This window comes from Sparus aurata, chromosome 19 (assembly GCF_900880675.1).
Source record: "Sparus aurata chromosome 19, fSpaAur1.1, whole genome shotgun sequence".
NCBI lineage: Eukaryota > Metazoa > Chordata > Actinopteri > Spariformes > Sparidae > Sparus > Sparus aurata.
The window spans coordinates 486,290-503,126 of NC_044205.1; the positions used below are offsets into that span (position 1 = coordinate 486,290).

A 16,837-nucleotide genomic window follows, 5' to 3' on the forward strand; every position below is an offset into this window, starting at 1 on the left:
CCTCGATGGTGTGCTTTAACGTCATTTGAGCACTTCAGTGCTACTTGCGGACCTCGGCGCAACTGGGGCATGTCACATCACACCACCACACTCTGGCATGTTACGTCATACCACCACTCTCTGGCGTGTCATGTCGCACCACCACACCACACTCTCCCATGTCAAGTCACACCGCCACACCACACTCTGGCCTGTCACGTCACACCACCACACTCTTGCCTGTCACGTCACACCACCAGACTGGGGCATGACATGTCACACCACCACACTCTTGCTCACAACACCACTCTCTGGCTTTTCACGTCACCACACTCTGGGTCACACCACCCCACTCTGGCATGTCACGTTACACAACCGCACCCTGGCATGTCACATCACACATCCACATCATGGGTCACACCACCACACTCTGTCATGTCACGTCACAACACCACACTCTGGCATGTCGTGTCACACCAGCACACTCTGGCATGTCGTGTCACACCAGCACACTCTGGCATGTCGTGTCACACCAGCACACTCTGGCAAGTCGCGTCACACCACCAGACTCTGGCATGTCGCGTCACACCACCAGACTCTGGCATGTCGCGTCACACCACCAGACTCTGGCATGTCACATCACACCATCACACTCTGGGTCACACCAACATGCTCCGGCATGTCACGTCACACCACCACACTCTGGCATGTTACGTCACACCACCAAACTCTGCAATGTCACGTCACACAAGCACACTTTAGCATGTAACGTCACACCACTACACTCTGTGTCACACCACCACACAAAGGCATGTCACATCACACGACCACACTCTGGCATGTCACGTCACACCACCACTCGCTGGGTCACTCCACCACACTCCAGCATGTCATGGCACACCACCACATCACACTCTGGCATGTCACGTTACACCACCACACTCTGTCATGTCACGTCACAACACCACACTCTGGCATGTCGTGTCACACCAGCACACTCTGGCATGTCGTGTCACACCAGCACACTCTGGCATGTCGTGTCACACCACCACACTCTGGCCAGTCGCGTCACACCACCAGACTCTGGCAGTCACATCACACCACCAGACTCTGGCATGTCCGGTCACACCACAGGACTCTGGCAATGTCACATCACACCATCACACTCTGGGTCACACCAACCATGCTCCGTGCATGTCACCGTCACACCACCACACTCTGGCATGTTTGCGTCACACCACCCAAACTCTGCACATGTCACGTCACACAAGCACACTTTAGCATGTAACGTACACCACTTACACTCTGTGTCACACCACCACACAAGGCATGTCACATCACACGACCACCACTCTCGGCATGTCACGTTCACACCACCACTCGCTGGGGTCACTCCACCACACTCCAGCATGTCATGCCACACCACCACATCCACACTCTGGCATGTCACGTTTACACCTACCAACACTATGTCATGTCACGTCACAAACACCACACTCTGGCATGTCGTGTCACACCAGCACACTCTGGCATGTAGTGTCACACAAGCAACACTCTGGCATGTCGTGTCACACCACCAGACTCTGGCATGTCGCGTCACACCACCAGACTCTGGCATGTCGCCGTTCACACCACCAGACTCTGGCATCATGTCACATCACCACCATTCACACTCTGCCGAGGGTCACACCAACATGCTCAGGCATGTCACGTCACACCACCACCACTCTGGCATGTTACGTCACACCACCAAACTCTGCAATGTCACGTCACACAAGCACACTTTAGCATGTAACGTTCACACACTACACTCTGTGTCACACCACCCACACAAAGGCATGGTCACATCACACGACCACACCTCGGCATGTCACGTCACCCACCACTCGCTGGGTCACTCCACCACACTCCAGCATGTCATTGGCACACCACCACATCACACTCTGGCATGTCCACGTTACACCACCACACTCTGTCATGTCAGCTCACAACACCACACTCTGGCATTGTTCGCGTCACAACACCACAACTTCTGGCATGTCGTGGTCACACAGCACACTCTGGCATTGTCGTGTCACACCTAGCACACCTCTGGCAAGTCGCGTCCACACCACCAGACTCTGGCATGTCGCGTCACACCACCAGACTCTGGCATGTCGCGTCACACCACCAGACTCTGGCATGTCACATCACACCATCACACTCTGGGTCACACCAACATGCTCCGGCATGTCACGTCACACCACCACACTCTGGCATGTTACGTCACACCACCAAACTCTGCAATGTCACGTCACACAAGCACACTTTAGCATGTAACGTCACACCACTACACTCTGTGTCACACCACCACACAAAGGCATGTCACATCACACGACCACACTCTGGCATGTCACGTCACACCACCACTCGCTGGGTCACTCCACCACACTCCAGCATGTCATGGCACACCACCACATCACACTCTGGCATGTCACGTTACACCACCACACTCTGTCATGTCACGTCACAACACCACACTCTGGCATGTCGTGTCACAACACCACACTCTGGCATGTCGTGTCACACCAGCACACTCTGGCATGTCGTGTCACACCAGCACACTCTGGCATGTCGTGTCACACCACCAGACTCTGGCATGTCGCGTCACACCACCAGACTCTGGCATGTCGCGTCACACCACCAGACTCTGGCATGTCACATCACACCATCACACTCTGGGTCACACCAACATGCTCCGGCATGTCACGTCACACCACCACACTCTGGCATGTTACGTCACACCACCAAACTCTGCAATGTCACGTCACACAAGCACACTTTAGCATGTAACGTCACACCACTACACTCTGTGTCACACCACCACACAAAGGCATGTCACATCACACGACCACACTCTGGCATGTCACGTCACACCACCACTCGCTGGGTCACTCCACCACACTCCAGCATGTCATGGCACACCACCACATCACACTCTGGCATGTCACGTTACACCACCACACTCTGTCATGTCACGTCACAACACCACACTCTGGCATGTCGTGTCACACCAGCACACTCTGGCATGTCGTGTCACACCAGCACACTCTGGCATGTCGTGTCACACCAGCACACTCTGGCAAGTCGCGTCACACCACCAGACTCTGGCATGTCGCGTCACACCACCAGACTCTGGCATGTCACATCACACCATCACACTCTGGGTCACACCAACATGCTCCGGCATGTCACGTCACACCACCACACTCTGGCATGTTACGTCACACCACCAAACTCTGCAATGTCACGTCACACAAGCACACTTTAGCATGTAACGTCACACCACTACACTCTGTGTCACACCACCACACAAAGGCATGTCACATCACACGACCACACTCTGGCATGTCACGTCACACCACCACTCGCTGGGTCACTCCACCACACTCCAGCATGTCATGGCACACCACCACATCACACTCTGGCATGTCACGTTACACCACCACACTCTCCCATGTCGCGTCACTCCTCCACACTCTGCCATGTCACATAACACCACCACACTCTGGCATGTAACGTCGCACCGCCACTTGCCCTTTTTAGATTGAAAACACGGTACATTTGCTCCAAGGTAAGGGCGGCAATGTGGCCGTGAACAGTGACAATGAATTTGTCTTCAAAATAAGATCTTTATATTGAACCCCATTGGAGTTTAGAACTGGGTTTTAAGCGGGGGACTTTTAATTTGAAAGTAGCGACCGTAAGTAGCTTGCCACTACAACAATAAGCGGACAGCAAAGACAGCTACAGAGACAGAGGAGATGCTAGCATCTCCTGGATCTCAGCGGCTATCCAGTTGCTCATCTTAATGTCTGCAGATGAAGTGATGTGCTGTGATCAGCTGTTTCTTGGTTTCAAAACTTCCCGGCTGTGGGACGCACAACAGTGTAGGTCATCGACACTTCCGCCCTTCTCACGCAGGCCGGCAACATTGACGTCTTGGATTTATATAGCAGGCGTGGCAGAAATAATTGTACCCTCCGATGCGGCAAATTGGCGGACCAAAACAGACCCCCAATTTGCTGGCCTCTGTCTAACACCGTGAACCTATCCGCCAAAAGGATGGGCAAATTGTCGGCTTACTGCCCTATATAAAAACGGCTACTCTCTGGCATGTGGCGTCACACCACCACTCTCTGGCATGTCACTTCACACCGCCATTCTCTGGCGTGTCACGTCACACCACTACACTCTGCCATGTCACGTCACACTACCACACCCTGCCATGTCACGTCACACCACAACACTCTGCCATGTTACATAACACCACCACACTCTGCCATGTCACGTCACACCACCACAGTCCGGCATATCCAGTTCCACTACCACTGGGCATGGAGAAGGGTGAGCAGAAACACACAGATACAGAGACACAAAAGGATGAGATAGATACACATGTAAATGTTGATTCTCAAACTATTCCTAAATCATTAGAAATGACCCAATTAAGCAATATTACCCTCGATGGTGTGCTTTAACGTCATTTGAGCACTTCAGTGCTACTTGCGCATCACCGAATCACTGTCGTGCTCAAATGACGTTAAAGCACACCCTCGAGGGTAATATTGCGATTATACAACTAATACCAACACAAATAAAAAGTATAATCAAAATATATCAGTCACGTCAGTAGACTCATATGTGTAATGGAACGTAGTTTACCACTCCAGCAAATAATCCAGCCCTTAGTAACGACCTAGCAACAGAAAGGATTTTCTAGTCCCAGATGAGTGAACTCTGAGCTGACGTTAATGTTTTATTGCGGTCTCGGAATTTCCCGAACTCAATCAACACTGCACAGATCAACAGAAAATGCTTATTTTTATTGGCCAAATTATAACAAAGATGTTAATTTTTTTTCTTTTATATTTTTTATAAAACGTTTTCACCGCGTTCACAATAGTGTCTCTCACACTGAAGGGAAAATAAATAATAGCCGGGGTGTTTATTTGTTTCAGTCACTTAACAGACCAGGCGTTTATTTGGGATCAGGCGGCAATCCTCTCAAAATCCGGGATGAAAATGTCACAAACTTGGCCAGCTTCTCTGAATTCTCTGGCTTCCTTCTGGGCAATAGTTGTCTTCTGCAAGTGAAGTTGTTGCGGTGGAGGAAACGATTCAGCCGTCCAGCACTCGCGGCAAACTCCTCATCTCTGCTGTCACTCACGGTGGCAGACATTTGTTTCTCCATTGCCCTGATCATTTTGTGGGACACTCTTTCGTGGCGTGCCCGTTTGCTGATAACTAATTCCTGCATGTTTATCTCAGGCTCCTCGCTAGCCTTCTTCCTCCCTCCACCAGGCAGCCTGGCCCTGTTGCTTTCCTCCTCGGACAGCTCTGTTTTATTTTATCGTCAGTCTCTCACTCTCTTGGGGTCGACAGAGAAACGTCTAGCGGCTGCTTCTCCCGACTTTTCCTCTGCATATTTTACGGCAGAAAGTTTGAATTTCAAGCCATACTTTTTATTTTTTTTGCTCCAGCTCTGACAGTTACTATGTTGCCATGGAGATGGGTACACAGACTTGGCGGAGTAATATTTTGAGTAATGTGTCAAGCGTGCTGTCATGCTGATTTGAGCATGGTCAAAATGTCTTGTTGACCAATCAGATTGCTTGGTCGGAACCACCTGTTGTATAATGTGTATTTCCCCATTGCAAAAGCTTTTGATTAGAATGTTGGTTCGAGGAAAATAGACAGAGTTTTTAGTGGATTTGGGAGCAACACATTTCGTGTTGACAGTGTTAAGATTCATAAATTTTATGTTGGAGTATTGCCTGACTGCAGTGACGAATCACTATGCACTATAACCACCTGCTGATTAAGCACTACACCTGCCTGACTTATCTGTTTTTGAGTCTAAGACACTGTGACTATCAAGCACCAACACACTGTTTATTAAAAGTGGGTTACTGTGACTTAATTAGTATGTACCATTAAACTATATTACTAATTGTGTTTTCCCAACAACCTGCATTATTAAAAGAGTTATACATATAATGTTGATAAATAAGATTAGTCCTTTTTATGAGGGGCTAATACATTGGAGAGAAAGCCAGTGTATGAGAGAGAACACAGCTACATTAACAGTGGAGGCCAAGGTCAAAGATAATACTTGTTTTCCCAGAACCATTGAGGTGTGCTCAAGTGAGTCAACCGAGAAACTTAAACAAGTGCAAATAAGCATGAGCAGAAAGGGCGCGCAGGTGGTCAAGTGGTTAGAGCGCATGCCATAAACGCAGCCGACCCCGGTTCGATTCCGGCCAGAGGTCCTTTGCTGCATGTCACATCCCCCTCTCTCTCCCATATTTCCTATCTGTCTACTGCTTAATAAAGGTGTCTATGCCAAAAAACTCTTTGGAAAAAAAAAAGCATGAGCAGAAAGACAGGAGAGGGACATTTTTTTTTTCTCAACGGTGCTGTCCCCAGGAAGTGAAGGGATAGTGTTGACAAGGGGCTGGGACGAGCTCTCTCCCCCTCTCTCTCATCCTTTCCTGTCATATTTTCAGTTGTACTATCAATAAAGCCGTTAAAAGGCCAAAAAAAAAAAAAGGGGTGGCAGTGCGTGCAGGTGCTGGTGCAGGTACCTACTCTCACTCAAAACCTGAGATTTATAAAACGGCTGGTGGGAAGTTAATAGTGGAAGATGAGCTTTTGAACTTTCTTGTCATCAAAATGAGGACACTTAGCCACGATGAAATTGTTTTGCTGGCTTCAACAACTTCTCATCTGAGTGGATTGACGAATCCAAGAGGCTTTTGTTTGAAATCTGTCCGCAAACTGCGTAACGCTGTGTCTCGCACAAAGGCACACAGAAGGACATCAACAACATCAAGGCATGTTTGAAAGTGCTAAATGAGAGCTGTTGAGACGAGAAGTGTCTAGTTTGAGGAAGGCCCTGGAAGCACAGTTGGATGTAGGGGGGAACCTGGGGGCGGCTACTGCGGCTATGGACTGCTGGATATCTGCTATCGAGAAGTGCGGTGGACCCTCTGGCTTGGACCCTGGGACTGGTAACTCTCGGGAAGGTGAGGTGTCGGGGCCAGGCTCCGTTCGCTGGGAGGAGACACTGGATCAAGCATTGGTGAGCACAGCGCCACAGTCCCAACCGCGGTCCCCTCAGTGGAGCACTGTCATTAAAGAAGGACGTGAACTAAAGCCAGTTCCCCAAAATGCAGTGGTGCGGCCAAAACCTGGGGCTGTTCAAGCCCAGTTGAAACAAGGTCAGAAGAAAATGGGGATAATTGGTACTGGCACTGAGAGTAACATCCAAGGGGGTAAAACCAAACTGGTGAGTGTGTTTGCTACTAGATTCTCCCCTAATCTTGACACTCTAAGTAATTATTTGACTGAGAGGCTGTGCAACAAATCAGTGACATGCCGGAAGGTTGATTCGAGCCAGAACAGATTCAGCTCGTTTCATATCACTGCCGAATGTAATGAAGCTGCTGATATGTACGACCCACAACTCTGGCCGGCTGGGACCTATGTCCGTCGTTATGAGGTTCGGAGACCCAGAGCTAATGGCGGTGAAGCCTGCTGTCCAGTGGGGGTGAGTGACCTGCAGCACTCTGTGAATCCACCTGCAGCTCCACATGGGAGCCACAGCCCGGCACTCGGGCAAATGACAGCAGCCAGTAAAGGCGGCATAGTCAACACTATATGCTCTAAATGAAGATCCGTGTTGTGTCATATAATCAGGGTTTTCCCTGCCATTATACGTTTTAGGCGCGGCGCCCAAGCATTTTTGCCTCCCGCCTAAGAGAAAAAATTAAGCAGGTGAGCAAAAATAAATAAGAGCCGCATTGCGCCCCATTGATCTTTACACGTTGCCGGGTATTTCCAAAAACGGACATTTCACCTTCTTTGTTTAAAAATAAACCTTTTTACACCTATCTGTTCTCAGAAAAAATTTCGTTCACCCGGCGTGTGTGTCTGCGTCTGTGTGTGTGTGAGTGTGTGGCGGTGTGTGAGTGGGCGGGACGGAGTGGGGCGAGTGCCACACCAACACGGAGTGAAAAGTATTTAAGGGAGTACCAGAAAACGTCTGTCATCAGAATGCCAACAAGGAAGTCCTGGTGAGTAACATTAGCCAAGCTTACACTTAAGGCTGGGGAAATAACCGAAAATATACCAAAACCATCCGTTATGGTTATTACTTTCCCCTGCTACCTGTGTCTCTGACAGCAGCAGCTCCACCGCTGAGGAGAGGAACAGGCTGCTAACGTCAGCTACTGCTTGGTCCTTTCGATGGGGCACTACTATAGCTTTATTCCGCTTTACTGTTAGCTATAAAAAATGTAAATGCAATGTGAAATGTTAAAATATAAAAAGGTGTTGCTGCGTTAGTAAGTTATAGCATGCTCTTACTTTAGCTAGCATAGCTGCGGTCGAGTGAGGTAGGGAGCTAGTGAAGTGAGGGAGCGTGACAGAAAGAATAGATTTGCCCACACACCTCCACCCAAGTCTATAACTCCACATTAGACCTCTCAATCTGAAACAGTGATGTTTAAAACACAGCAGCAATATTATGGCCGGGGAGTTTTAAAACCAGAAAACGGCTGATCACAGCAGTCACCCCCAATTTCCACTGGATACGTCTCCGCTCCGCTGCGTTGCGTCTCCGCCACGCCAGCGGAGCAAATACGTTTCACTTTAGTCAATGTGTCAATCTCCACCAGGTCCGCTGCGCTGCGTATCTGCTCCCTCCCAGCTCCGGCAGTCCGGCGCCCTCCGGCACAGATACGCAGGACTCCTATATCTGGCGGATGCCGGAGTGCGACGCAGCAATTCAGCTGAATTTAGCACCGAGCAGACAGGAAGTCAAGCGCTAAAATAACAAACAGCATCCGGTTACCTTTCAAAATAAAACACTCGGTGTTGACACCAGCACATAAATCTCAAAAAAAGAGACAAACACAAGCTTTTCTGCTTATCCCTCGGTGGGGAACACTTCGTGTTCTTGATTTTAATAACACAGACTGCGGTCGTGAGTGATCATGTGATTATCGCGGGAACTCCTCTGCCTCGTGAGCCAGCTGTCTACCGTACTGCGCCGCAGCGGACTCAAACCGCAACCGGTGGAGATTGCCGGACGGCGGACGGCGGAGCAAAACCGGATCGGAGCTGCAACGCAGCGGACACGTATCCAGTGGAAATTGGGGGTCAGTCCTTCACTTCATCCGCGGACATTAAGTTGAGCAATTAGACAGCCGCTGAGATCCAGCAGATGCAGCGTCTGCTGGATCTCAGTGGCTGTTTGGTTGTGTTAGCTAGCTTGTTTCAGTGCAAGCTAGGAACGGTATGCTACTTTCAAATTAAAAGCCCCCCACTAAGAACCCGGTTCTAAACTCCAATAAGGTGCAATGTAATGCTCTTATTTTGAAGACAAACTCGTTCGTCACTGTTTACAGCCCAACTTCCAGCTCCACGTCACGTACTAATTTAAATGAATTTAAATACAAACTTTTTTCTTTTTCCTGGTCAAAAGGAATAAGCAGTTTAAAAATTGTTTATTTACTTTTCATATTTAAAATAATAAAAGATAAAATCTCTGGCAAATTGAAGAGTCAGTATATTTTTCTACTGTTCACATGGCAATATTTAAGAATTTATTTACAAGAGATGAAGGTTATTTTGTACTTTTTGGGTAACATTTATTTTAAAGATAAAATATGACCTTGCAAGATGTTTTCATTTCAAGCTGTTGATTTCATTGTTGGAAATGGCCATAAATAGTTATCCTTTGTGTCCTTAAATCAGTTTAAAACCACATAGTTAAGATATGGAATTCTTCATTTGAAAATATATAAGCTTTAATTGTTGCCCAATAAAAAATAATCATAAAATGAATCGTTCATGTTTTGATTTACAGAATATGAAACAGATTACAACATTCTTTCCGAAGAGACCAACACTGGGTCCACCAGGAAGGTAATTAAGTAGCCCAGTAGTCTACCACATACTACAAATAAATAAGTTGGAGGATTTTGTATTTGATCTAAGTTTCTGTATAGACCATAAACTAACTGCTTTCAAAATCAGGTCATCAGAGGGAGAGCAGCATAAAGAGAGAGAGGGAGAGCAACATGAAGAGGGAGAGGGCGAGCAGCACACAAAGAATGAGGAAGAGAGAAAGCGGAAGTCAGCTGGTCATCATAGGGCTAGTGGATTTGACCCTGCATGGATCAAAAGCCATAGCTGGCTTCTGAACACACCTGATGGGATGGTGTGTAGCCTTTGCCGCAAACACAACCCATCAGGTGGAAATTTTGTGAAAAAGCCCAGCAGAAATTTTAGGCTTGACGCAGTGAGCAGTCACCAAAATTCAGAGACACATATAGAAGCCGTTAAGAAAGAGGCAACTTTAAGAGCAGGTAAATAATTAGATATGTTAAGAAAAATATTGCCCTGTATATCAGTCAATTGTGTATGTATTTTGTATTGCAGTTTATGCATGTTTTAATTTCAGGATCAACTGTGGAGAAGGCCCTCGCAGCAGCAGTAGACATTGAGCACAGGGCACTAGAGGGCTGATTTGAAATAATTTACGAGTGCCTGAAACAGAAGTGGCCACACCACACCAGCTACCCATCCCTGCTGCAGATGTGCAAGCAGTTGGGCTGTTCTTATTTCAGTGCACTCCAGGTATGTTTGTGATCTTATTATAGAAAGACTACACCAAATATAATATCATGCTGAATCTAACATGTACTGTGAAATCTAATTAGCGTTTGTGTTTATTGTAGTTGAGCTCCAACACAAATTATCTCAGTGCCCGCATCATCAATGAGATGATAGAAACCATCGGTGCTGAGCTATTTGCAGAGCTGGTGACAGAGGTGTCCAATTCTCCGGCCTGGGGAGTTATGGTGGATGAAACAACTGACATATCAGTCAGTAAACAGTTGGGGCTTGTGGTCAGGTCTGTTAACTTTCAGGGTTACAGCACATTTTCCCCCTGTTGGTTGCTTTGTCTTCCTCTGCTCACAAACACATCTTTCCTAATACCCCAGGTACATAGGTCCTGATGGGGACGTAAAATCGAAGGTGCTGTCTTTGAAGACTGTGAGTTCTGGGGACTCTGCCACCCTTACAGAGGCTATCTTGGAAGCCACAGCAGTGCTGCCAATGGACAGGTTCACTTCTTTTGCAAGTGACGGCGCATCAGCTATGATTGGTACATTAAGGGATTTTGTGTATTTACTCAATTGGCTTTAAAATGCATTGAAAATAGTTCACTTTTAGTTTGATTACAAATATCAGTGAAAATCTGTAATATGTATTAACTCTAGATAATTAACATTAAAGCTCCTTTTTCCCCCACACTTTCTCTAAGGTCGCAGAGCAGGAGTAGGTCAGCGCCTTAAGGACCAGTACCCTGGCCTTCTCACCATTCACTGTGTGGCCCACCGCCTCAATCTGGCTGTCTCCGATTGTATAAAAGAGAAAAAAGGTGTGCCATACTTGATTAAGTACGAACAAACCATCAACTCAACATTCTGGTTCTACCAAGGGTCAAGCAATAGAGCAGCCAGCTTGAAGGAGATGGAGCGTGTTTTTGAGTTGCCTCAACTAAAACTGCAGGTATTAAAATGACCCTGCATTAGGATGACAACAAATAATATTAAACAATACATTTAATAAACGGTACATGAAAATATGATTGCTCTAACTTATTGAATCCTCTCTCTATTAGGGAGGAAACCAAACACGATGGGAGAGTAGCAGGGATGCCACCAATGTCCTGCTGAGAATCATGCCTGCTGTCTTGGCTGACTTGTCAAAGCAAGCAAGATCAGAACCGACTGCAGAGGGCCTGTACCGGTTCTTCAGGCATGAATTCTTTCCACCAACCCTCTGCCTCATGCATGTGGTGCATAATAAACTGCACAGACAGTTTCAGGTGTTCCAGATGAGGAACCTGTTCTTTTCTCGAGTTGAGCAGGAGGTGAGAAAAATGTAAAATCAGTGGAATAAGTTGAGTGGTACAGCAGCACTGTCATATATTACATAAGTATTATTTATAAATATTTGTATTTCAGGTAACAGCACTGATCAGCTCCTTGAGAAATCCTAGGACTCAGGCCCTGGTGAAGGACAAGTGGGAGAGCTGGCTAAGTGATGAATCCAGCCTGCAGCCTTTACTGGATGAGGTTCCTGCCTATTTCAAAGATGGTTTCTGGGACCGGTTTTCAGCGACTGTATGTTTTGGGTTTTTTTTAAGCTTAAACAGATTGGATAGATTAATGGTGTGGATGACACTGAGCTTATTGTTTGTTTGTTTCTTTTTAGGTCATGATCCCTTTCCTTGATATGTTGGTGCAAAATGTGGAGAGTCGCTTTCCTGAAATGGGTATCTTGGGGAACTTCAATGTGCTTGCGCCAAGGAGAATTCAAGAGGGAATCATGGACACGAAGTTTGGGCAGCAAGAGATGCAGTCCCTGGCAAGGCATTTCCCTAGGCTGAAAGAGGAGGACTTGCTGATTGAGTGGGAAGCATTTCAGGAGCAAGCAATGCTCCCGGACCTCAAGGTTTGTTTAAACTTTCCACAAGAGTGTGTGATGTGTGAGAGAGAGGGAATGTTGTTCATTATTTAAAATTTAGTTTAATAAGATTTTGTGCACATAGCCATTTTCAATCAAATTTTTAAAATGAAGACGTGTGCACTAGATTTAGCAGACAACCTACTGCCGTCTGTAATCCTGATAACAGAAAACACAATACACAAACAACAATATACAATTAATAAACAGCTAATGAACTGTTCACCGTCAAGTGCATGGAAATGTTACAGAATGTGTGTTTTTGTTCTTTCTTCTGTCAAAAACTCTGGAAGAGGTTTTGAAGTGGCTGATAAGCCCCAATACCATGCAGCTGTTCCCTCACCTGAGTCTGGCTGCTGCAATAGCACTTACTGCCCCAGTTCAGACTGCAGATGTGGAGAGGCTCTTCTCAGCCCTCAAGCTAGTAAGAAATTTTATATGAAAATATTATTATTCAAAGAAGGAAATTACACAAATTAAGATGCTGATTTTAAGGTTAATCTCATTTTTAGGTGAAGACACCTCTGCGAAACAGGCTGAGAGATTGCCACCTCGATGTCTGCTGCCGGGTGGCGATTGATGGCCCTCAGCCAGGAACTTTTAGGATGGACAATTTCGTTCGGCGCTTCTACAGAAGCAATTCAATTAGACGAGTGAAATGTTCAAAAGGGGGCTGTGAATTATGTAAATAAATGGTAAATCACAACAAAAACAAATTGAGTCTGTTTTTTAGTTACCTATAGTAATGATAGGGGTCAAAATTATGTGAAATTGCAGTTTTTGGTTAAAAAAAAGCTTTTAAAAAAAATTTAAGGCCAAGGAACACTAACCCCGCCTCTTCAGCTGCCCACCCCCCTAAGACCTCTAAAAACCCAGGGAAAACCCTGTATAATGCGTGAGGGCTGTGTGTTGGCCACAGTGAAGCGGACAAATCACGTCGAGTTGTTGTGGACAAGCTCTTGGAGACCTGTGATATTCTGTGTGTTCAAGAGACATTCTTAGCCAAACAAGACTTGGACAGACTCAGTTTTGTACACGAAGACTTTTATGGGGCTGGTGAATCCACTACTGACCTCAGCTCTAAAATAATCCAAGGCAGGATACCAGGTGGCGTTGCAATTTTATGGAATAAGAAATATGATTAGCTGGTTAATGTGGTTAGATTGGATGTTGATTGGGCTGTTGGAATAGAGTTTAATTGTAATGACAAAAAGTTCATTTTCTTAAACATCTATACACCATATGTGCTACCAAAATGAAGACGAATACCTTAATAGATTGTCATGTGTCATATATTTTATTCAGGACAATGCTTCTACCTGCATCTACATAGCAAATTCAGGCTTATTGAATAAACTCTCTGAGAGTTAAATTCAACTCAACTTGAGTGTGCATGTGAGACCATCGCACACACTCTAGGGCCAAGTTAAAGTAACTCCTTTATTTACATATGTAACAAGTTACATTTTTGCTGTCTTCAACAACAGTGTAAACATGTAACAGCAAACATTCACATTTAAAACAACCTGCTATCAGGGCAGCTTACAGTTGGGAAATTGTGTGGTCAAACAGAAATGAAAAAGGAAAAAACATAAAAGAAATAAAGCATGAAGCAGGAAGGAAACACCTCAACATTTTCACTGTGTAAGCTAATTACTGCTTGTTCAACAGACTTGCTCTTAATTCCTTTACACTTGGAGTTTCGTCTGTTCTGCCTATATCAATATTGTGCAGAGTCGTCTGCAAAAATGTGTGCAGGCTGGACAGAGCATCATTGTATTTCACACTGAAAACAAAGTGGGCCTTGAACAGCTCATCAAATGCGCCCAAGGATGTACATGACTGACATTGTAGAAGCATTCTATCCAAGACAATGTAGAAGCTTGAAACCTGTGCTTTTGATGTTCCTGTGGCCTGAAGATATGGCTGGGGGTTTCGTTCAGTGGTAATGGGGTGATCTTCCAGGCTCTGGCAGGACTGAAACACAATGAAAAGCACCTCAGTATAAGCCATTAGTTTAAAAATGTTGCATGAACCACAATATTTGGAATGGGATCGTATTGTCTCTGCAAACCTTCTGAAATTTCACCAGATGATCTGTTGCCTCTTCAACACTGATCTTCTTGGGCCGTTTCCTTCCAGCTGGTTGTGGAGTGAGAAGATGCAGCAAGACAAGAAGAGAAGCCATGTCGCTGTCCCTTTCTACAGACAGTGTAAATAACACAATTTACATTCTTCACATTTCTGCCTTGTGGAGGACAAGGTTATCTATGTCTTCGGCTTTTTATTTAACGTTCCTGCTCAGAATTGACAAGTCATTACACACTTGTGCTGTGCATTTGTCAAACCAACAGATTTCCTGGGTTAAAGTTTGTCAGTTTGGGAGACATTAATCTATATTTCCACTTGTAAGAATACTGCAGCCAAAACACGTCTTGAGTTTGAATATTTCACAGAGTAGAAACACCATGGAGATTCAATGAGGATCTGCAGCAACATGATCCACAGCATACAGGATATACATGATATGTCAAACAGGCTTGTTAAACTATATTTTACTAATTTAGAAAGTATGACTGTTGTAATAATACCTGGCTCATCAGCAGTGTCAGATTCTTCATTCAGGGCGGATGAAAAATGAATGAAAAATGAAAAATCTTGCAAAATCTAATAAATAGGGAAGGATTACTGTTAGGCGACTATAGGTGGAACAATAGTGGTCGCCGAGAGGCTAAGCGAGGGAAACACTTTTCTTGCCGGACGCGCTTCCGTAAAAAATAAAAACTAAGCTCCAGAGGAATGCCGAATCAGATATTTATTAAGGCTAAAAACACAGACAGTGAAAGATCCTCACAAAAATATCCAAAACCAATGTACTTTAGCGGTCAGCAAAGTAGGACCTTTCCCCCTTCACCCTCTCAGTTCATTCATTCATTAAACAGGTGAAGAACAGCTGATTTTACTACTTCTGCTGACGTACCACCCACCTGACTCCTCCCCGGATGTGACACAAAATACTATAGCTGGCACCTACATTCCAGCCCCATAATTATTACACTTACCACAGTAATAATTACAAATACATAACCCACATAGAAAAACACTACATTTACATTCCTCATTTTTTGCACGTTTTTTTTATTGTTTTCACATATAGTCCATCATATGTATAAAGTTCATTGTAGATCTCGATCCAGTCTTCTTAAGTCAAGTCATGTGTCGGACAGAGGTTACCAGCACATGCCCTTAGTGAATAATCACTCATGTCAAGTCTGAGTCAAATAAGTCAAAACAGCCTTCATGACTGTGCAGCCTCCTGAAGAAGGCAGAGCTTGGTGACAGGTCTGCAGACAGTACTGGTCCGGGTCTTAACCTGGACCTGCGGCACCAATCCCCTTCTGTCTGTAATTGCTTCAGTGACCTTTCCGATGATCCAGGAACTCCGAGGCGCAGAATCATCCACTATTAGGACGATGTCTCCAGAAATGAAGTTCCTCTTGACCTTTGTCCACTTCTGGCGCTCCTGTAGTTGCTGTAAGTACTCCTTAGTCCACCTCTTCCAAAATAAATCAGAAATATATTGGACTTGCTTCCATCTGCGACGTGCATAACTGTCCTCCTTATGAAACAAACCAGGTGGTAAACAGGGCTTGATTTTAAGAAGCAGAAGATGGTTTGGTGTTAATGCTTCTAAGTCATTTAGATCTGTAGACTCCTTTGTAAGAGGTCTGCTATTGAGGATCGATTCAACCTCGCAGAGGACTGTTTGGAGTCCCTCCTCTTCCAAACTTTGCACTCTCAAAGTGGAATTAAGAACCCCTCTGATGGAACGAATTAACCTCTCCCATGCTCCCCCGTGATGTGATCCGGTAGGAGGATTAAAGTTCCATTTGATTCCTTTCAATGAGAGTGTGTCATTGATCTGTTCCAGGTTCCATCCTTCAATAGCTCTTATCAACTCATGCTCTGCACCAATGAAATTAGTGCCATTGTCTGAGCGGAGCTCCTTAACCTGTCCTCTTCTTGCAATAAAGCGTCATAATGCATTTATAAACGAATCTGTGTCCAAAGATGAAGCCACTTCAATGTGCACTGCTCTCATCACCAAACAAGTGAAGATGACTCCATATCTTTTAACAAGACTCCTTCCAAGCCTGATGTCAAAAGGCCCAAAATAATCCACCCCAACGTAACTGAAGGGAGGTTAATCTGGTGAAATCCTGTCCATAGGCAGATCTGCCATTTGTTGTTTACATTTGTTACAGCTCCATGC

The 16,837-nt window shown here is 45.6% G+C and overlaps 1 protein-coding gene across 6 annotated transcripts in view; it reads left to right on the forward strand.

Annotated features, from left to right (window-relative positions):
• The window catches only part of LOC115570141 (zinc finger protein 862-like), a 43,843-nt gene extending 27,313 nt beyond the window's left edge, over nucleotides 1-16,530 (forward strand). The window contains exons 1-11 of one of the 6 annotated variants that reach the window (XM_030398479.1): nucleotides 8,010-8,096; nucleotides 9,893-9,951; nucleotides 10,490-10,665; nucleotides 10,767-10,942; nucleotides 11,034-11,197; nucleotides 11,357-11,604; nucleotides 11,717-11,968; nucleotides 12,063-12,221; nucleotides 12,313-12,552; nucleotides 12,842-12,988; nucleotides 13,077-16,530. In XM_030398479.1, the coding sequence (XP_030254339.1) occupies nucleotides 10,624-10,665; nucleotides 10,767-10,942; nucleotides 11,034-11,197; nucleotides 11,357-11,604; nucleotides 11,717-11,968; nucleotides 12,063-12,221; nucleotides 12,313-12,552; nucleotides 12,842-12,988; nucleotides 13,077-13,256 (1,608 nt within the window). In that variant the 5' untranslated portion in view covers nucleotides 8,010-8,096; nucleotides 9,893-9,951; nucleotides 10,490-10,623 and the 3' untranslated portion in view covers nucleotides 13,257-16,530. The other 5 variants (XM_030398480.1, XM_030398477.1, XM_030398478.1 and 2 more) reach the window with 5 other exon arrangements.
• The last annotated feature ends 307 nt before the right edge of the window (nucleotides 16,531-16,837 follow it).